The sequence below is a fragment of the Mixophyes fleayi genome, chromosome 1, assembly GCF_038048845.1.
Source record: "Mixophyes fleayi isolate aMixFle1 chromosome 1, aMixFle1.hap1, whole genome shotgun sequence".
Taxonomy (NCBI): domain Eukaryota; kingdom Metazoa; phylum Chordata; class Amphibia; order Anura; family Limnodynastidae; genus Mixophyes; species Mixophyes fleayi.
Window position 1 is genome coordinate 41,364,105 of NC_134402.1, and position 23,918 is coordinate 41,388,022.

General features: G+C 41.4%; 1 protein-coding gene across 3 annotated transcripts in view; it reads right to left on the bottom strand.

Moving 5' to 3' along the window:
• The window catches only part of SLC2A9 (solute carrier family 2 member 9), a 326,349-nt gene that overhangs the window by 25,395 nt on the left and 277,036 nt on the right, over window positions 1-23,918 (bottom strand). For all 3 annotated transcript variants that reach the window (XM_075194663.1, XM_075194664.1, XM_075194662.1), the window contains one exon: window positions 21,937-22,064. In XM_075194663.1, coding sequence (XP_075050764.1) covers window positions 21,937-22,064 — 128 coding nt within the window. The remainder of the gene's footprint in view (window positions 1-21,936; window positions 22,065-23,918) is intronic.

Genomic DNA, 23,918 nt, shown 5'->3' on the forward strand with positions numbered 1-23,918 from the left:
CGTCCAACTCCACATGAGGCCCATAGGATCTACAGTACATTTCATTAGGGTATGGACCCAATAATTTTTTATTTACAATTTTTAAAAGGTAAACGTTCATCCATCAATCAACACAAAACTACATTTGTCAGATTATTAGTATGTAACTGGAATATTGCACTTACAAGTAACATAGACCCTGTGTACGTCATATCAGGCACTTAAAAATGTTAATTGACAAAATGTCTGAGCTTAAAGAGCCACAGTAAACAATACTGCATTGAAGTTTGCTAGAGACATTTTAGATTCTTCGTTCGCATTGGAAAACTCTTAAAAATACTGTATTGTACATTGCAGTCATTAAGCTCAAACATGAGCCAACCTGTTTGCTCAGATTTAGCATAAACCTGTTAGTCAATCTACAGTCTTAGAGTGTCCTGCAAATTTTCAAACTCTGTATTTGATGAACTGGTTCAAGAACCACTTTTAAACAATTTTGAGCATCTCTAATTCTGTCCTTCAGGCTGCTGTTTGTTCTTGCTATAACCTACATTGCCAGTATTATTGGTATTGAGCAAACACAAAACCAATCTCTTTCATTATTTTACTAACCGAGTCACTTGGTAGAGTACACTCAGTCTTACGAGAGAGCACCAATATTTTAGACATTTAAAAGTATTTGTCATTTCCTGACATTTATTAAGATTTCTGAAAGTTCGTCCTGAAATTGACCAAACCAACTTATCTAACCAACTTGGGAGAGGAATGTAATTAGAAAACGAATTCACTGTATGGACCAATTCAACCGAAATATATATTTCTTGCTGTAGTGCGTCTTCACTTTCTTGAGATAGGGACATGGTACTGTTTTGCCCAAAAGTGTCATTATAGTGATCACTGCTTATTTTAGTAAACATTTATTACGTAGTGTAATGGATTTAATATTTCTTTTCTCCCAAAAAAATGAATGTCCCAATTCCATTTCTCCAATTTCTTTACAGTTTGCCTATTAAACTAGCCACACATAGCTAATTTGACCAAACCCCAGACAATTGGCAGATGTGCATCCCCCCAAAGCAATCACCGCAAAATCAAATCCTATTGGAGACGTTGTTACAAGAAGAAAATCCAGAAATCAGATGATGACACTGTTCAGTACGGGTCTGATTCATCAAGGTATGCATACTCATGTTTCACATTTCTTGGGTATGTAATTATTGACTCAACGGTCTGAGTGTTTGATACTTTACCAATCACATCCCATTAAACCTGTGTGTTCACCAATAGAGAGGTTATTTGCAGTATTTATCACGTGTTTTTACTAGAGATGTTCACCGACCCCTGTGTTTTGGTTTTGGCTTTGGTTTTGGATCTGGATTAAGTTTGTGTTTTGATCCTGGTTTTGGTTATGGCAAAACCGCCCTCGCGTGTTTTGGTTTTGGTTCTGTATTCTTTAGAAAAATAGCCTAAAATATGCTAAAATAACATAAGTTTGCTCTTTTTTGTTCCTACATTATTATTAACCTCAATAACACAAATTTCCAGTCATTTTCAGTCAATTGTGACCACCTCACGGGTCATAATATTATTTTCATACACTTTTGGACAAAGACAGCAGCGACCTGGCTGGATGCTAAGCGACAGAACAACACAAACACACGGCAGTTCATAGCACATCTAGGAAACATTGCCACACAGCAGTTGCTGAAAAGAAAAGAAGTGCAAGATGGAATTGTCCTTGGGCCTTCCCACCCACATGTACAGTTTAACAAAGCAAGCACTCCAGCGACAAGCAGTGCCAATTTTGTGGCTGAAGTTCTTGGTTTGTTTGTGACCCCACAAAACAAGATCAATAGCTTAGCTGCCTTAAGCCCAACAGTGCTGTCAATGAACTCTACATTATTATACCATGTCTGCTCGTGCTGTATTTTTAAATCTCCTTCTCCTCTCTGGATACCTCCCTCTCATCCCTGAAGAACTGTCAACCTTACGTAGACACAGGAATGGATATTACAACTGGAGTGGCATTACATCTGTTTCAGACAGACTGTGAAACAGAACATGTGGGAATTATAGAATCTGTCATCTTGGAATTCGCTGCATTGAACAGAGATTTAAACCAATGTATAGACGCAGTTGAGGAGGCCATACTTAAGTTAAAACGTGACCCAATGGATGAAATCCCGGATTTAAGAGAGCTTGTACACAAGAGATACACTGCGCTTGGGAGAATAATACAGTGGAGGCTCAGAGGCAGGACAATAAATATGCCAAACAAATGGATGTGTCATGTGCCCCTACAGGCAAAGCTTTGGAAGATGAAGACGAGGAGATCGCTATCACCCAGAGCACTCCTATAACACAGTTGGAGATGGTGAACCCAGTGAAAAACAAAGTATATGGTCACACGTACGAGAGAGAAGCAATTGAAAGGATGATTGAAAACAAACTTCAGAAGGGTAAATCCGCCAGTTGTCCAAAAATTGGCTGAATCACTCTGACATGAGTATATCAGATCTTGTTCTAGACAATGCACTAAAAAGAGCCATTGACATTCACAGCAAAAAGCAAGGCCATCACTGAGCTTAGAATCAACCCCAATCCCCCAAAAATTAAAATACAGCTAGGTACCTTTGATGTAAAGTGCAGATTACAAACACTTAGTACAATACTGATGAAACAGCAGCAAAGCCATTCATGCTTACATTACTTCTGCAAGCAACTTTGTTCTTTGTTACTAAAACATCTAGGTAACATTAGCACACAGCGGTAGCTGAAAGGAAAAGTAGTGCAAGAGGGGATTGTTCTTGGGTCCTCCCACCCACCCACATGTTGGATCTTAAAAAGGACATGCACACTTTTAACAAACCAAGCACTTCAGCGACAAGGAGTGCCACTTTTGTGGCTGAAGTGCTTGGTTTGTTTGGGCCCCCACAAAACAAGCTAACAATGGCCTTAAGGCACCTAAGGTAACAGTGCTGTTAATGAACTCTACTGTGGCAAGATGTTGTTGTCATCATCCTCAGCCTCATCCTCTCCCTCATGAGTGTGTACATCATCCTCACACATTACTAATTCATCCCCGCTGGAATCCACCATTCCATGTATCCCAATAATTACATTTTTACGAACCTTCTGGTAGAGGTGAGGAATAGCTTTTCTACTAAAATGGTGTTGTGATGGAATTTGGAAACGGGGACACAAGTAACTGTCTAAAACTAGCTGCATTAATAGTGGATATTGGACGTAGATCTAATACTAGCATAGTTGCCATGGCGTATGTGATCCGCTTTGCGACTGGGTGACAGCTTTCGTACTTGCTTCCTCTTGCAAAGGATTGTTTAACAGTAAATTATTGTAAACTACTAGTAGTCTTCTTCTTGGTATGCTTCTGGGATGAAGATCCACCCCCAGCAGCAGCAGCAACAGTGGGACTAACGCTCAAGAATTCTTCTGAGGAATCTTGGATAGTGGAGGAGTCACTTAGCCTCAGTAACTTGGATGTAGGACTAACTCTGATCGCTACTGTGGATATTGATGAAGAAGGTGTTGTAGGTGTAGATTCCAGGTGCTGGGATGTAGCTGATGCTGGACTGCTTATTATATTTTTAACATAAGTTTCAGATTTTCCCAACAGCATGCCGTGAACTCGCTTCAAATTTTGTAACATGGATGAGGTTCCTAGATGGTTAAGGTCCCTACCTCTACTGACTGAGGCTTTAGAAAGGCTACAAATGGCTAGACAACTGTTGTATCACGGTTTGGTATTTTGGACTCTGGATCTGTTCATAGATGTTGTGGGAACAGATCCTCGGGGAGTGAGAATATGGTAGTACACTGGTAAGTGGTAATGATAGCCTGAGGTTCAATAGATGCCAGATGCAGGATAAAAGTACAATCAGTGGTTTAATGATGACTGGATGAATATACAGGAAAGTCTTGATATATGGATATATACACACTAGGAGCGTAGAACAAGGTGGGCGGAGCCACCGACAATATCATATGCAATATGAACAATCAGCATGTAATTACATATGGCTTTGAATGCACAGTCCAGCAATAAGGTGGAAAGAATAAGGCAGCAGGTATATGGTATCACAGTAGAGCAGCCCACATCAGAGGAGAGATTAACTGTCCAGGTAGCAGTATATGCACAATAGCTGCAGCAGGAATCAGGAACCAAATAATGCCTTAATGCTTTCAATAATACATGAACAGTTCAGCCAGAGAAAAGAACAACAAGCAGCTTGATGATACGACCTGTGGAGTGTCACACAGCAGAGATAGTTGCAGCATGAGCTGAATATTCTGTGGAATAGTACACAGCAGAGACAGTTGCAGTTGATCTGTATGGTCTTTAACAGCAACACAGCAAGGCACGGACGATCCAGGTGAGAGCTCACAGAATAGGTAGGAACCTAATCAGACTGGTAACTTGATCAACAGGCCCAGAGGAAAGGGAGGAAGTGTCTTTTCAAGTCTGGAGCCAATGCAGAAACCAATAGGAATCTTAATTAGAAGTAGACAGGTAATCAGTCTGCACATGTGCATATCAGAACTTAGAGGTTTGAAGTCTGTTAATGAGACACCTGTGAGTGTCTCATCCACACATCTGCAGAAAGGCTGAAAGAATGTTTCTTTATGGGTACAGTATGAGGAAGGTTAGTCTTACACATAGCACTCGTGGATAGACTCTCCTCAGGGATTTGTGTAATTTCTGAATCGGAACATACATTTTCTTCTAATGCCTTACTGTTTTCTTCCAGCTCGGCTTTTACACGTAAAAGTATTTGGGCACCACTTTTGGAGTCAGAATGACAAGGTCTTGCTTGGTCATGACTGACCTTACAAGAAGATGCCTCAGTGACAGTTGCAGAACTAACACTCATAGAGAAAGGTGAAGGCCTCATTCTTTCCTTGCCACTGTGTGTGTAGAATGGCATGTTGGCAATTTTAGTTTTTTTCTGCAGTTAACTTTGCCTGGATTACAGGTCTTTTTTTATTTACCAAGGTAAAAGTTTTTTTTTTACATTTTTTTCCCTGAATGAAAAACACTATGCACTTTAAATAGGCATTAGCAGATGACATAGAGGGATTACTATCATCATAGCAGAAAACAGCGCTGATGACTGATAAACACAATCAATATGCAACCATCTGTGGGTAATAAATGTATATAAACACTTTATTAAAAATGAACCATAAAATAGACAACACTGGCCAGTGGATAACAACTTGACATATAAAAAATCAGATGAACCGACTGTGTTAACCATCAATAAGGCTGATGAACCATGGAATCGATCACTCCTAAAGAGAACCAGCTAAATGTCCCACATCAAATAGATACTAGTGTCCAATGACCCCGTTGAAGATCATGAAGTGGAGCTTCAAAATAAGTGTGGCCACACTGATGGTGGAAAGTATACGTCACCGCGATGATGGTGAACCCCACTTCAATGCTTCTAACACATGTAGTATGGAGGAGAATATGCAATCAATGCCACAATGAGAAAACCGCCACTCCTGAATGGAAATCAAAGTCGCTAAACTGCTAAAGTAGAAAGCGCAATACAGACCTGGTCCGATACTTAGTCCCGTATTGTGGTCTGTATGCGCACGCACCTCATACCCAGAACGAACTCCGGGACCTCCGTGATAGATATGTAGGTGAAGACGGCAATCCGTGTAAGTAGTAAAATAGCAGCTAGCACAATCGTTGCACCAATTGTATAGCGATGATATGGCTCAAAAAAGGCAACCTCCAAAAATCCACTAGGGATATGAGCTGGGTCATGGATTAGTGCTATCCAGCGGCTCAGTGAACATCCAAATCACCTGACGCGTTTCATCACCTGCCTGGTGATTTCTTCAGAGGAAGTGCTCTGTTATGCTCCAATGCCTCTTTAAGTATCCTTGATATAATTACTCAGTCTACAGCTGGTTCATAACGGGCACTTTGTACCTATACCATACTTGTAGTGGGATACATAGATATGGTTGATTCAATTGGAAACATACAAATATCTTATATACAAGGAAATACCAAATACTTATAATTCATATAGAGAAAAAAACAAAGCACTATTAGAGAGAACAATACATATCAAAACATATATATATATATATATATATATATATATAGAAATTATCATAATGATCATACCATCCTCCCCACATAGAGCAAATTGGATAAATTAGGACTCAGAGAAAACACCTTAGAGTTCTAAATTCTCACACTGATACCTCAACTACACATATATATATGCAAATATAATAATATACAGACACATATCTACGTCAATCTAGATAAAACGAACACTAATAATCCAACCTGAATGGACAGTGATAATAGGTTGTATAATTAATATAGAAATATAGAAGTTACAACCTAAAGATTGAAGCATAGGTAGCCACTCGGATGACTTAAAAAAGTGCTAAAAACACACATAAGGAAATATGGGTGTGTATATCGGTCAAGAGATAGAGTAGGTCCTACAAATATCATAAGTAAGCGCGTGAATAATACCGAATAAGGACCCCTAAACTAACACATCAGACCCACAAATAGGACTAATGGATCTTACAGGCGACCAAGATAAATTCATAAATACTCATGAATAGGGAATGTAACTTAAAGGATCAGGTTCAGGACAACACCTCATTGAGCTCAAGTGCTTCATTCAATCCTCTAGGACTCAAGGCATCCAGTTGATGGATCCAAAAGACCTCTTGTTTACATAATCTTTTAAAACGATCCCCTCCTCTCGTGGTCTGTTTAATATGCTCTAGACCACATATAGATAAACCCTCTAATCTCCCATTGTGAACCGCATTAAAGTGGCGTGGAACACTATGATTGGTCTTCCTATTTAGGATATTTCTCCTGTGTTCCAGAAACCTCAATTTCAGTGATCTAGTCGTTCTTCCAACATAAATGAGGTCACAACTACATTTCAATAAATAAATGACATAACTCGTGCTACAGTTGATAAATCCCCTCACTCTAAAGTTTCTATCTGAATGGGTGATCTCAGTCACCCTATTACTGATAAAGGAACAAGTTAGACATCTATTTGAACCACATTTGAAGCAGCCATCTGTTTGTTTAGGCAACCAACCACCTCCTAAGAATCAAAATGGGGAACAAGCTGATACAAAAGGGCTGGTTGCTTTTATATCCAAATATAATAATAAGTGGGGGGAAATCAGGAAGATCTTTAGTAGGAATTATCCTATCCTTCAACAAGATGAGTCACTTCGACAAATATTGCCCCAAGATCCTAAGATTATTTTTAAGAGGAACAACAATTTAAAAAATATATTAGCGCCCAGTTTGGTTCAGGATGTACTGACTAAATTGGATATGACATCTGCAGGAGGTGGTTGGTTGCCTAAACAAACAGAAGGCTGCTTCAAATGTGGTTCAAATAGATGTCTAACTTGTTCCTTTATCAGTAATAGGGTGACTGAGATCACCCATTCAGATAGAAACTTTAGAGTGAGGGGATTTATCAACTGTAGCACGAGTTATGTCATTTATTTATTGAAATGTAGTTGTGACCTCATTTATGTTGGAAGAACGACTAGATCACTGAAATTGAGGTTTCTGGAACACAGGAGAAATATCCTAAATAGAAAGACCAATCATAGTGTTCCACGTCACTTTAATGCGGTTCACAATGGGAGATTAGAGGGTTTATCTATATGTGGTCTAGAGCATATTAAACAGACCACGAGAGGAGGGGATCGTTTTAAAAGATTATGTAAACAAGAGGTCTTTTGGATCCATCAACTGGATGCCTTGAGTCCTAGAGGATTGAATGAAGCACTTGAGCTCAATGAGGTGTTGTCCTGAACCTGATCCTTTAAGTTACATTCCCTATTCATGAGTATTTATGAATTTATCTTGGTCGCCTGTAAGATCCATTAGTCCTATTTGTGGGTCTGATGTGTTAGTTTAGGGGTCCTTATTCGGTATTATTCACGCGCTTACTTATGATATTTGTAGGACCTACTCTATCTCTTGACCGATATACACACCCATATTTCCTTATGTGTGTTTTTAGCACTTTTTTAAGTCATCCGAGTGGCTACCTATGCTTCAATCTTTAGGTTGTAACTTCTATATTTCTATATTAATTATACAACCTATTATCACTGTCCATTCAGGTTGGATTATTAGTGTTCGTTTTATCTAGATTGACGTAGATATGTGTCTGTATATTATTATATTTGCATATATATATGTGTAGTTGAGGTATCAGTGTGAGAATTTAGAACTCTAAGGTGTTTTCTCTGAGTCCTAATTTATCCAATTTGCTCTATGTGGGGAGGATGGTATGATCATTATGATAATTTCTATATATATATATATATATATATATATATATATATATATATATATATATATATATGTTTTGATATGTATTGTTCTCTCTAATAGTGCTTTGTTTTTTTCTCTATATGAATTATAAGTATTTGGTATTTCCTTGTATATAAGATATTTGTATGTTTCCAATTGAATCAACCATATCTATGTATCCCACTACAAGTATGGTATAGGTACAAAGTGCCCGTTATGAACCAGCTGTAGACTGAGTAATTATATCAAGGATACTTAAAGAGGCATTGGAGCATAACAGAGCACTTCCTCTGAAGAAATCACCAGGCAGGTGATGAAACGCGTCAGGTGATTTGGATGTTCACTGAGCCGCTGGATAGCACTAATCCATGACCCAGCTCATATCCCTAGTGGATTTTTGGAGGTTGCCTTTTTTGAGCCATATCATCGCTATACAATTGGTGCAACGATTGTGCTAGCTGCTATTTTACTACTTACACGGATTGCCGTCTTCACCTACATATCTATCACGGAGGTCCCGGAGTTCGTTCTGGGTATGAGGTGCGTGCGCATACAGACCACAATACGGGACTAAGTATCGGACCAGGTCTGTATTGCGCTTTCTACTTTAGCAGTTTAGCAACTTTGATTTCCATTCAGGAGTGGCGGTTTTCTCATTGTGGCATTGATGGCATATTCTCCTCCATACTACATGTGTTAGAAGCATTGAAGTGGGGTTCACCATCATCGCGGTGACGTATACTTTCCACCATCAGTGTGGCCACACTTATTTTGAAGCTCCACTTCATGATCTTCAACGGGGTCATTGGACACTAGTATCTATTTGATGTGGGACATTTAGCTGGTTCTCTTTAGGAGTGATCGATTCCATGGTTCATCAGCCTTATTGATGGTTAACACAGTCGGTTCATCTGATTTTTTATATGTCAAGTTGTTATCCACTGGCCAGTGTTGTCTATTTTATGGTTCATTTTTAATAAAGTGTTTATATACATTTATTACCCACAGATGGTTGCATATTGATTGTGTTTATCAGTCATCAGCGCTGTTTTCTGTTGTGTTGTATATTTTTTACATTTGAGATCTCATTGATCTCTTCAGCTGCAGATACTGATTCACACCTGATCTCCATTTTTGAATCATCTCTCTCCGTGCGCCAGGTTTTTCTTGTTGTTTTTTCATTACTATCATCATGACTGGTGCCAGCAGCTGCTTGGTGCTCCTGGTCTTCTGTGTACTGCTGTGAATCCGTTTTGATAACACAGTACAATGTGACTGCAGATTTTGAAGAACACTGGCAACCCTATTATTTCTATTTCAGCATTGACAATTAGCAATGGTACAATGGCACGTAGACTGTTGACAACTCTGGAACCTCTCCTGTTTCTGTGTGAGCTATAACTCAGTAGAATGTCACTGGGAGACTTTTAAGAAAACTGCCACCCATCCTCTTTCTGTTTTAGATATGATGCTGCCCAACTGCACTAGAGACTGCCTAGAACCGTGCTACCGCTTCTGTTTCTCTCTGTAAAATGGCGCTAGATCTTCGTGGAGGGCGAGATCCGACAATGCAACAATGACGTTTTGCCTCATTTTCACTTAAGAGGGCACTCGAAAGTACCGAGCCGACTTGGCTCGGTACTCGGATCGGCGAAGTTCGAGTGGGCTTGCTCCTCTGAGAAGCGACCCCAAGCATCTCTAGTTTTCACCTGAGATCCCTGACATAAAGATCTCCATAGAGCACCATGATCCACTGTGCTGCTTCATTCTCCCATTCACAATATAAAGATGTGTTTTCTGGATTTGGAAAAGCATAGACAACAACCATAAAATAGTATTTAAAGCAATGGATAAAACAAACTATCCATTCATGCAGTCATTTGTACAGACAATTTGTTTGTGAGAGTTCTTAACAAATAGTGATCCTGATCAACATTTGGGACAGTTCACGGATGGCAGTCTGGACTGCTGGAGAAGGGGGTCAGACAATAACCAAGATCTGATAATGTTCCTTATAATTGGTCCAATAGGATCTGGCTGATAAATGGTTGGATCTGCCCAAAATGATCGCACAAAACTATGTCTAATTCTACAGATGTCTAAATACCTTTACTAACTTACTGTTTTTGATCACATATTCTAAGTACAGTATGACATTGATGGATTATTAGAGTCCTCTACATAAAACAGATTGACGGTTATAAGAACCTGAGACATTTAGGGCAACATTTGCTAAACTGGATGTTCTCATAAAAAAATCCAGTCTCATAAAGTTTCAATTTGTGCAGAAGCCACAACAATAAACTGCACAATTGCATACATGGAGGCACATTACAATTCTATATGTTTTTTAATTTATATATATATATATATATATATATATATATATATATATATATATATATATGATATTTATAGCAATTTGCACTGAACACTGCAATATTTCTTTCAATTATATAAGGTTTGCAAAATACATGGAATAATCTAATCTCAATCAATAGATGTCAAACAATTACAATTGTCTACTGCAACCTCCACCTTACTGGCCTGCCCCAATCTCATCTCGCTCCCCTTCGATCTGGTCTTAACGCAGCCGCTAGGCTTATCTTCCCTTCTCGCCGCTCCTCTTCTGTCTCCCCCCTCTACCAATCCCTTCACTGGCTCCCCTTCCCTTACAGAATCCTCTTCAAGCTTCTCACTCTTACATACAAGGCCCTCGCCAACTCCACTGCACCCTACATCTCCACCCTCCTCTCTATTCATGCTCCTTCCCGCCCTCTCCGATCAGCCAATGACCGTCGCCTCTCTTCTCCCCTGATCACCTCCTCCCATGCACGTATCTAAGACTTCGCCTGCGCTGCCCCCTCCACTGGAACAAGCTCCCTCCCTCTATCAGAACCTGCCCTAATCTGTCCAGTTTCAAACGGGCTCTAAAAACCCACCGTTTTCTTAAAGCCTTCCAGTCTCCCACTTAACTCCCTACCAGATCTTCTGCCTCTTCCCCTTCACTCCCCTTCCCTTATCCTCCTTCTCTCCCTCCCTCGTGTCTCTCTGTCTGTCTACCCGACCCCTTAGATTGTACGCTCCTTTGAGCAGGGTCATCTCTCCTTCTGTCTTCACCACTTTTAACTCTGCTCTCCAGCTACCTTGCCCTCCTCCTCCCCGTTCCCTCTTGCTCCCTCCTCTCCACTCTGGGGGTTTCCCTGCCTTCCGTGCCCTCTTGGGCTCCGCCGTATGCGGGACCTTCCCCTCTCCCCTCCCCCGCCCCTCTAGCTGTGCTTTGAGCTCACGGATTTACTGTGCGTTTTGTTTACTGTATCGTGCTGTCTCACCTTTGTATTGTAACTTTGTTTGTCCCTGTACGGCGCTACGGATACCTAGTGGCGCCCTATAAATAAAAATTAATAAAAATATATTTTTTGCATTCATTACTCTTTGACAATCATAGCTGCAGATTCTTAGAATTTGTTAAATGTAGTTTTCAATGGTCATTTCATATAGTCTGACTACAGTTCCTAAATAATAAAACCCCCAAGTCTTTGTTATTATGTCAGTGCTCTTCCCTCTTCCCATAAATATACAGTGCAAGTGTAAACAAGTTAGCCCTGCTACTAGTTTGATAACAATTGTATCAAAAAAAGGTATTTATAAAAGAGAATGGGAAACATTATATGAAGTAATCACAGAGGTCATTAGAGCAGTATCTCAAGACAATAATTAATATGACAGCGCCTAGAGGAATTTTGCAAACATTTCTCTGCAAAACAAATATGTCCAATATATTGTACTTGTTCAGAAGGTCATGAGTGTAATCAGGAGGTTATGGAAGGACATACATGTTTATTGCCAAGGGCTCAAAGTGTACTCTGAGCTATGGCACACAATGACAAATAATAGAAGTATTTGATTTTTAAATGTTGCAAACATTTTAGTAACAGCCCTTTCACGAACACACTGCTAAAGATGTAGCCTCACAAAGAATTTAATCCCTCCGATCAAAAGTCATTTACTGCAGACACACAGCACAAATAGCATTTCTTTCTTTTGAAGGGATAGGCCTACCGTGGCATATTTGTGCCTGTTTGAAGGATGAACGCATGGGACCTCCAGTGGCGCACGCAGGGGGTGTTTCTGAGTCTCCAGAAACCCCCCCTGCGCTAACTAAGTGGCCGCTATAGCTGCACTGTCCTATACAGCAGCCGCGGCGCTGTCAAAGAAGCGTCCGCGGCGGTGCTGTAGTATATGCAGCACCGCCGCGGATGCTTCTTAGACAGCGCCGCGGCTGCTGTATAGGACAGCGCTGAAGAAACGGAGCTGCTGCGCATGCGCAGCAGCTCTCGCGGGGGGTGGGGTTTTTTTTGGGTCGCCCCTGACCTCCAAGATAGTTGTGACTGTGAGCAAGATGTAGGTAAGGGATAAGAGGATCATGCCGTTCCTTGCTGACTTTAGTTTAATGACTTAATTAGGACACGTATGAATAGAAAGAAAAGAAAACAAATCAAATTAAAAGAACGGTGACGATAAAAGGAAGAGCGGACGTCCCTTTAGCAACTTTTTACAGCCATGTTGTCGTGAGCAATGACTGTAATTTCGTACTCACTGTTGTGGATCGGTCAGAAGTTTATACACACTACACAACGGAAACGAGATTGGAACGAAAATAATAAACGGTGCGACCAACCAAATGGGGCGACAATCGTCCATTTGGGCAGACTTTGGACCATCGTGTCACTGATTTAGCCAATTATTGGATGAAAACTGTGTAGTGTGTACCCAGCTTAAATAATACCAATACCAATAGGGGACTGAGCTCCCGGACTTGATTAACTCGATGTGGCAGACACATACCCCTACCGCTATAGTTAAAATTTCTAGGCTGATTTTTGTACACAGATAAGGGGTGAGTAATTTGAGATGAGATTTGAAATGTATGAAGAGGCGGAGTTGTTGAGGGCTTTGTATGTAAGGGTGGGTAATTTGTTTTAGATACTGAAGGACACCGGGAGTCAGTAGGGGTTTGCAATGTGGTGTGACAGATGTGGAGTGGCAGGGGAGGAAGATCAGTCTGTGGAATTTAAGGTGAATTGAAGCAGTGACAGATGGGTGAGATACTAGGAGGTTGTCAAGGCAGGAGATTATAAGAGAGTTGATAAGAGTTTTAGTAGCATCTTGGTTAAGAAGAAAAGAATGTATTCTGGCGATATTTTCAAGGTGAAAGTGACATGACTTTTACAGCTCCTTCACTTTTTCTTTAAATTAATTATGTACAGGAACTGCTGAATATCCCTCTACATGAAACACACTGAATTTTAATAATAGAATACACTTAGAGAAGATAAGTTTGAAATCACCCACTACCTAATTATCTCCTGTCTTCTAATACAAAACAAACCAGATTGTGCACATAATTAACGCAGAGAGGAGTCCATGCAATAACGGGCTCGGTAAGACACACACAGGTCATTCCTCTACACTTGGTAAATAATAATGATAACATGCACATGTCCTCATTATTTGCCTTGATTTATTACATACTAACCTAGTAGATAATTATCTCAAGCTGGTTAAAGATAGAACAAAATCCCAGAGTAAGGTCATATAAAGAAAAAAAAACACAATTTAAAGACATTTTTACAATGATCCCATTTGTAACAGTGCAGATTAACTCATCTCAGTGATCAATAACTCTTTTTGAGAGGGGGGAAGTTGGACAAGTTTTTGTCCTTAGCACAATTCTTGTTTTGTAATACTGACCACCTTTACCCTATAATATCTCTTGTCAGTGGCGGAGTGGCCATAGGCCTTACAGGGAATTTTCCCGGGAGGCCGATGGCCTAATGAGGCCGCCTGGATACTGCCTCATGTCTTTTATTTTCTTTTAGTACATTTTTTTTAATTTGTCTCTCGGCGGCGCGGGGGGTGGTGGTGGGTGGTAGAGGGATCGGGAGGGGGGAATCCGCTTCTCATTTGTTTTGTCCTGAAGAGGCTGACGGCAGTAATGCTGTCCTGGCAGCGAATATGGAGGCTGCCTATCACAGAGAGGGGTCTGCAGAGGCTCTTGCGATACTTCAGCTCCACACAGGTTATATCCACTGCATCACGGAGCTGAGCGGCGCCGGCACAGGTAAGTTTGTAAACTGGCATCACAAAAAACTTGTTTGACACTGCATCACTGAAATCAAAACACATTCAAGTAACGCTAATATCGTACATTCATCACGCACTATTTCCAGTTCTAATGCTTATTCTATTCATATTTGCCGACATATTTAAAATATAGAAGACTCTTTGCTGTTGGGTCAGTGCAGCCTAGTATGTCCTGTACGATGTCTATCACTGCAATGTTCATTTATACTGAATTTGACGAGTAAATGGTAAGAATTGCAGCTAACATGCTGGAAAGGGCATTTTATTGTGTAGTTGGTTGATATAAAAAGTAGGGACATTTCCAAGAGCAAACCTTTGAACGTTGGTACTGTCCATTCAAATTAAGGATAGTGTGTCTTCTCTGTCCACCTAAATTTTCAAACATTATCCTTTTTATGGGATAATGACTACTTTTATTATTATTATTATTATTATTATAGAGTCTATTAGTATTAGTCACATATGCTAAATGTCCCTAACTTCCAAGGACAGTCCTAGGTACTCACTGTATTTTTTTTTTCTGGGTTAAATGAATATTTATTAAAGAGGATTATAACATCACAAAAAAAAAAATCCATCCTTCCATCATTTTTGTGCTTTGTTAGTACATAACCCCCACTGTCAGAGACAAATACTTCCATGACCATAAGCAGGAAGCTTTACGCAGATTTAATGTTGACCATTGAATTTTTTATATATATACATATGTTTTTGCCTATCAAACATTAACTGCACAATTGTTGTTTCTCCTCTCTATACAACTATATAACCAGGGTGGAGCTACAAAGCAAGACAGTTTGATCATTTAAGGCTCAAACTGAGAGACAGAAGACACTGCCAGGCAGGGGCGGATTGGTCAGAGACCTTACCAGGAAAAGTCCCGCTTACTTTTGTGTTGGCCCCACCTACAGCTGATTTGGTGCCAGAGCCACTTTAAGTTCCCAATCCGCCCCTGTCTCTTGTTATCTTGTATCTGTACTTACATTCTATGTAAAGGTTTTAATCCACAAGTCGTGTAAGCTCCCAAGTCATAGGCAAACCGAGGGGGGAAGGGAGGGAGGGGGGTGTCTAGTGCCTGGAAAACCCCCTCCAAGCCTGGGCCACTGTATAATTGAGGTGGTTGGACCCTGCCCCCGCTTCACATGGCTCTGCTTGAAAAGGGAGAGCTGAGTGCAACTAACAGTAGTGCACGCAGCATTGCTCATGTATATTATGGGGATAGGAAGAATTGGAGAGCAGTCAAGCACTGTCTAAAATTATAGCCACGCCCCCATGCATGCTTGTCACACCCACTGGCGGCTTGGTGTGGAAACCCCCCTCTACAAATTCTGTGTTTGCTCCTGAATGTCTAGCTCAGGGAGCTGCGAGCTGAAATCCAGCGAGAGATTACCGTATTAACGGTAATAGTTTTTCCGCGCTCGATCCTGTGGACAATTGAATACCCCCCCTTAGAATGCAGAACAAAACTGGCATTATAGCTAATGTGACATTACAAAAAGGATGAGACATAGATGTAATTGATACATTTTAATGCAGTTTTGTGAAAGGAGTATGCCTGGCAGTAAGTGAGGGTGGCATATAAAGGGGGTAGTATAAATCGGAAGCACTTTATCTGCTATGAAGTCAGCAGCATATTCTCCAGGGCTTACATTGGTACTCAGACACAATGAATGGTTCACCTCCTCCCAGACATGAACAGCTGTGCCCAGATAATTAATGACATTCTGGCAGCTGTAGGAAAGTCTTTCTGCAGGGCAGTACTGCTAATTCAATGAAGGATTGCTATCAAAAATGAAATGGACAGTTTGACTGGGTAAAAACGTCAAAGTGTTCATTGAGAAGCGTCACAGTTTCCAGGTGGCAGACATAATATTTCATACTTGCAGACTTTTGAAACCTTCCCACCGGGAGATCCCCGAGGGCAGGTCATGATGAGGGGCGTCAACCTTGACCCTGCCCTCTGCTAGGAAATGACAAAAGTAATGCATAGCAGAGGTCAGGTTTAATTATGCAAGATCACGTCATTAAGCCCCTTCTCTTCCCTGGTCCGGGAGGATGCCTGCTCGTCCAGGGGTACTCCCTGAAAATTGGGTGCCTCCCGGAAATTCTGAGAGATTAGACAAGTATGTCATATTTGCACCAGAAATATATGGACAATAGAGTAACAGTGGTGTTTGACACCACAATGTTCCCACTCTTGTATGACAGGGACCTCACATCACTACTCCATGCTATCTAACTCCTTCTCCCCCACAACATGACACCTGTAGCCCTGTTCTTATTAATAGAAACACATAAGCGGAGAGGTCAATGCTTCCCACAAGATCAGCACACACATCTTCTGAAATCCTCTGTGCTATTATAAAAATGCAGATGGTCCCATGTGTTCTAGCCCCATCCACATTAACAGTGGGGACAGCAAGAAATTGAAAATTAATGTAACAACTCCTCTGACCCTAATAAATAATACACAAACATATCCATACTGTATATACAGTGGTGGAAGTGGGGGTGTACATAGAGTGCTATGCCATACCGCCACTTCTCCTACTGCCTTCATTGTAACACTATCACTTCCATCCCCATTACATTTTTCATGCCGCCACTTCTAAATTTCCACTCGACCACTATATGTACGTACGTACGTACGTACGTACGTACGTACGTACGTACGTATGTCTATATATATATATATATATATATATATATATATATATATATACATACATACATACACACACACTTTCGTTCATTCGTTTAGTTTAGTGAGTCATGCATGGCTTCTGTATGGCTTAAATTATGTGATAAAACATGTTGGGTTTTGTAGTTTATCAGCAGTTGGTAAGCCACACATTTTCTAAGCCTGACCTTGTAACAGAAAATATGTAGCAGCCAGTAAATCTGATTGTGTGATAGCTAAAAATATTTTAATCTGTAGCCTTATATATAAAAGTTGTGTTTATCTCACTGCCAAACTGCTGCATCCTGCACTAGACAGACTCCCAGGGCTAGATTTACAAAACTGCAGGTTTGAATAAGTGGAGATGTTGCCTATAGCAACCAAACAAATTCTAGTTATCAATTATTTAATAAATTCTACAAAATGACAGCTAGAATCTGATTAGTTGCTATTGGCAACATCTCCAATGTTTTCAAATCTAATGTTTAGTAAATAAACCCCCCAATCACAGGTATGTTTTTGGTACTCTCCATTTTATTCTCTATTCCAAAACTCACTGTCTTTATAGGCCTAAAGATGATGGATTTGCTCTCCATTCTCATATCTGCTGCTCAGTTAGAAATCCAATTAACCCCAGCAAGTCATGTTGGTCTTGTTTTGATTAAATTTGTTTTAATTTGGATATTAGTATGTCTGCATGCAAGCACAGGTACAGTGTGTAAAGTATTTTCTACAATCAAATTAATTTTTTATCTAATTTGTTTGCACAAATTAGTTTAATATAGCAACTTCGAAGGTGAGAGTTACTCAATCACACAGCATGCTATCTGTAATTGAGTTGAGAGCTAATTTGTATTTGAGACATAAATTCTGTCTGGACATGTCTACATTAAACTAGAGGAAGGAGATGGACAAGAAGTCTACACATGTTCTGTCCTCTAATCAGCCATTTTGTCTCAGCAGTACAGTGGTGTCTAGTAGCCATTAGTCATTGTAAATGTGAAGAAAGAAATTTGTTTTCAACAAAAACAAATGCTGAAGGATTTTATTAAATAACAGATACTGGTCCCAGGGATATGATTGCCAGCTACAGTCTCTGCAGAGGGCACTTCTGTCATTACACAGAGGTCATTCTGTGCATTTACAGCTCAAGAAAGTTATTCTCGCCTGATTTATCTCTTCGGTATAAAGGAGTTTGATGTTCACTAACAACACTTAAAAATAACTAACATGTTATTACAAATATAATACATAAGTGATGTTAATATATGTACAAAATCCTGTAAATAACCTACAGTCTCAGTTAACAGACAACCACTCGGTCTCTTATGGTCTGTCCTGTTTATTGCTAGTCTTGCTAGAGAAGCAGGACCAGCACGTTGGCATTTCACTGTTGTATTATTCCCTAGAAAAGCTTCACAAAACATATTTAGCTGCAGGGTGCAATAACAATTATTACATAGTACAACAAAATCAGAATTGGCTGAATACTTAGTTATATAATATCAAAATTTAATTAAAGAAATAGTATTTCTTCAACTACTGTTTATGTTTTGGGATATCCAGCTGGAGTTCAATTAAACTTTTGATACTGTGAAGGGCAATAATGAATTCTGTGAGCTCCGAGCAGACAATATCACAATAAAGAAACTAAAATAGGTCCTGACTCTCCAAATCTATTGAAAATTGGTTATGTACTACAAAGGGACACACTCACTTGTGAATAATAAGCTGGATATTATTTTGTAAAGGGCCTGGGCTTACCAGGGGACCCAGGCTCACCATGGGGCCCACCAGTGATCCTCGTGGTGTGGAACTTTCCTGCTTCTTTCTAATTGACCAGCTCAACATGGGACAAGCCGCCCCACTGACAGTGACTGCCCACACCACATTGACAGTCTCAGCCAAGAGATGGTGTGATCTGACGTCACTCATTTTCCTGTCGCCAATGTACAGTGATTAAGGAGTGTTCTGCGTTCAATCAATCCCAGTCTGACAGTTTGCATTTCAATTTGCATCAGATCTCACCAGTGACAGTGTGGAGGAGTCTCTTAAGCTTATGTGGGTATGTGTAGAAGTATGAGGAGCTGGCATGTGTGAAAGTCTATAGGCAGGGCCGGATTAACCCGAGGTCTAACTGGGCTATAGCCCAGGGGCCTCGGGCATCCAGGGGGCCCTTCAAACTCCTCAGCAGCATTATTGATCGGTCGGGGGCGGGGGCGCCCCCGGCCCGATCGATGCTGCTGAGTACTGTCAGTGCAGTCCTCCGTCCCGGCGCGCTGTAGTCTGCTTACTGAGGATATCTCGCGAGAGTTCATGAACTCTCGCGAGATCTCCTCAGTAAGGAGCTTACAGCGCGCCGGGACGGAGGACTGCACTGACAGGTAAGTGCTTGGGGGGGTCCTCGCGGGGGGTGGGGGGCGGCGGACGGCTCACATTGGGGGCCTCGCGGGGAATGGAGGGCCCCTTAGCCCAGGGGCCTCCATTCCCTTAATCCGGCCCTGTCTATAGGGAAATCTGATGGCACATAAGAGACATATGTGGAGGGGGTCTGACAGCATGATGGGAGGGCTTGTGGGCATGTAAGGAGCATGTGGGGAGGTCCAGTGTATATGGGGAGGTCTGGTGGGTCTGTTGGAAGGTCTGAGGGGCAAGTAGGGGCATGTGGGAAGGTCTGAGTGGTATGTAGGAGAGTTTTGAAGCTCATGAGGGTTGTGAGAGCTTGTGAAAGTCTGAGTGCATATGGGTGTATTTTGTGGCAAGTGGGGATTTAAAGGCATGTGGGGCTATTTTGGTCCATGTGTGAGGTCTGAGTGGCATATGGTGGAATTTTGGAGCAAGCCAGGGCAGTTTGGGATGTCTGATGCTGGTGTGCTGAGGTTGTTTGTGGGATGTTATTTGTTCATTCTCAAGATTAGGATAATGTGCGGCCCCTTTTAAGCTTGGTTGTACTTATTACATGTGTGTGTATATATATATATTTCCCAGAGACTTGATAGACACTGACAACCACCAATTTCACTCCTGGCCACCCTGCTAGTGCTGGCTTCACAAAGTCTGGAGATAACAGACTTACACAATGGTTTTCAACAAAGGGAGCCTTTTAACTGATGATTAAATTTGCTCTTGTAACCTCCCTGAATGATCCAAAACTCCAGACTTAACAGCACCTCCTGTGTGTGTTAGCCAGCCTTCTGTGTGCATAGTCCCGCTACCAGCTGAAAAAGATAGCGCTGCGCTTTAGCACACCTATGAAACAGACTGTGCTTGGTTCAGGACCTTGGCATGATCAATCTCGCCCCAGGGTGGCTACAGCTCTCTTGCAGATATATGGTTAATATACATGGAAATACAATTTAAGCATACAGTATATAGAATATCAACGTACAGTTAACCAAGAATGGAGAAGCAGGTCCCAGCTGGCATAACCCACCTCTCCTGAAACCTGGTGAGCTGGAGTAAATAGTTCTCATTCGGCGCTAAAGTCGGTGGATTAAAATTAGCCACTTGCTTCATCACAGTAAATGTGGCCCATTAATGGAGTATCTGCTGATCATGTCTAATAAGTAGCAACATTCCCTATTTGCATACTACTTGGGAGGTTTAAAATGCTGTTCAGTTCTCACTGCCATCTCTGACAGCTGTCCTGGTTCTGGACAGTAAGCTGCAAGCTGGTAATGATGGAGATGACTAAATTGGGTAGAGCTATGTAAACATAATTTGAATTGCACAGAGAATCACTATCAGACATTAATATATATCAAAGGCGGTTTATTGCTTACCTAAATATGTGTATATATATATATATATATATATATATATATATATATATATATATATATATATACAAGTTAACCCGTGCATGATACTCATGCATTCTAGTCAAATCAAGCTACATAAGGTGTCATGTATTTGGGGCTAAGCCAGGCCTCCTCAGGGGAAGAGCGTTACTTCCCGACGCAAGCGCCCTTTTTTAACGTGGTTTTGTCCACATGTCACCACCTCATCATTCTTCTCAATCACCTCCTCCTTCATCTTCATCGCCACATCCTTAATCTCCATTGTCTTACTGTTCTAAAACCTCTCGATACACAACGTTTCTGCTAAACACCTTATCGCTGTGCTCAATCAGTCTTCCTTGAAGGGCAGTATTCATAACCTGCACTTTCACATCACTGGTGAATGTGAAAATGTGACATACAATTGTCCATGACCAAACACAGGCTCTGGTAAATAAATACCCACACGGTCAAGAGTTTGAGCCCTCAACTGGTAAATTTAGCCTTTACTACCCCTCCCACGGGGGGAAGGGGGGATGATGGAAGTTAACTGACTTCACTATTATAATTTTTTTGTCAAATAATGTCAGTATACCAAATTTCAGGTCAATTGGATGAGCCCTTTCTGAGAAAATAGTTTTTTCCACACACACACACACACTAATACACGCCACTAGGCTTATATATATATATATATATATATATATAAATATTAATATGTACAAAGGAACTCAGCTGTTCGTGAATGGAGTGGAGAGGTACTTTTTAACATGCAGTATAATGTTCAGTTAAAACTGATAAATGTATTTAATTATATCAAGACGTTTAAATTTTTGGTTTTAGTGGTCTTTTAAAATGTTGGGTGGTTTTGTACTGTAGCACTGTTTAGCATTTAGTTTTAAAAAAAAAATCACCTCTCCTCAATGTAAGAATGCATCCTCCGTGCCGTTTACTCTAAAAGCATGGATTTGTGTAATAGTTACCTGGATTAAAGGAAACAGAAGGCCAACAGCAAAGTTGCTGATCCAATTGACAGTGCCGGCTATCATGAAAGCTGAGGGACGTTGAGACTGTTGGAAAAACTCTGCTACCAGGACAAAAGGAATTCCACCTTTAAAATGACAAAAATATGCAAATATCAGAAACATTTTAAACCAGAGGAAGCTGACGAGGGAAATAGAATACAGATTGTGGTTAATAGGAGGCATATATTTATGTTTTACACACGCTTATTCCCCTAATTCAACATAGTTAGCAGTATATTTCAGCAAATGTCAAAGCAGTTCTTCCGTGCAGACAAATATATATATATATACAGGGCTGCCAAGAAGAATTCAGGGCCCGGGTACAACAAATTCATGGGGCCCCCCCTCATAGTCAAATAAGCCCCAAAAACGGTCGGACGCCAGCAGTAGTAGCGCTGCGTCCCGGCAGCTGGGGACAACCGGGCGCATGCGCAGGAACACTCACAAGCCTGTGGGCTAATTAGTTGTGGCTATCAGAACCTGCTCATGTGATATCAGAGCTAAGCTCTGATTGGCTGTTACTGGTATTTAAGGCAGTGAGGTCTGCAGCCTCACTGCCGGTTATAGCGTTCTGTCCTCAGTCCTGCTGCCTGCTTGAGCTATCCATTTTTGGTTCCTGTTACCTTGGATTTGACTACCCATGTTTTGACCCCTGCTTGTTATTGGACCTGTGACCCTTCTCTTCTGACCTTGACCTTTTGCCTGGAATTCGGATTTTGCTTCTCTGCCTGTGAGTTTGACCCTTCGCTTGCCCTTGGATATTGCATCTGTGCCTGTGACCTTTTGACCTAGGATTCTTCTTATACTACTGTCCACCAATCACTCCACTTCTGGGAACTCCTTAAGTCAGTATACGTTACTCGATTCTCGGTCGGCCCGCAGCCCAGTCTGTCCCCACCACTAGGGGCTCCAGGGAACACCTGGCCTTCAGAGTAGTTCCTGAGTTTCACTGTGCTGGCTTGGGAGTTCCTAACATTATAACCGGCCAAGGAAGATTGGTATCATACAGCCATGGACGGAGAAGAATCGAATCTGTCCCCAGCCCAGATTCTGGCCAACCAGATACAGGCGGTTTCCCAAGTGGTGCAGACTTTTGTCCCAGCGTCTGGCAGTCCAAGAAGGGGTTTCCAGAGACCGGCAGCTCCAACAAGTTCCCGCTGGTAACACACCGGAGCCTAAAATGAATTTGCCTGACCGATTCTCTGGAAGCAGGCCAGCCTTCCGTAATTTCAAAGAGAGCTGCAAATTGTACTTCCATCTGAGACCACGTTCCTCTGGTTCCGAACAGCAGAGGGTAGGGATCATCATCTCATTACTCCAGGGCGACCCGCAGTCTTGGGCCTTCTCCTTGCCTTTCACAAGTCCAGCCTTACAGTCTGTGGATGCCTTCTTTCAAGCTCTGGGGTTATTGTACGATGACCCGGACAGGGTAGCCTCAGCTGAGGCTCATCTCCGTACGCTAAGGCAAGGACGTCACTCAGCGGAAGAGTATTGTGCGGAATTTCGGCGATGGTCCACTGATAGCCCCTTGAACGACCCAGCATTGCGAAGCCAATTTCGCTTAGGACTTACTGAGCAGATTAAGGATTCCTTAGTTCAGTATCCGATGTCCTACACGCTGGAGAACCTGATGCAACTTGTCATAAAAATTGATCGTCGGATCAGAGAGAGAAAGGCTGAACGGGAGTCCGCTGCTCCGATGGACGTTTTCACAAGCTCTGATAACACTTTGCTCGATTCCTCTGAACCTATGCAATTGGGCGCTTATCGCTTGCCTCCGGAGGAACGTTCCAGAAGACGCTCACTAGGTTTGTGTATGTATTGTGGTCAACCAGGCCACTTAGTCCATTCATGTCCCAGCAAGCCGGGAAACTCCAAAGCCTAAGTGCAGGTGAAGAGGTGCGCTTGGGTCTTCAGATTACCTCTTCAGACAATTCTTT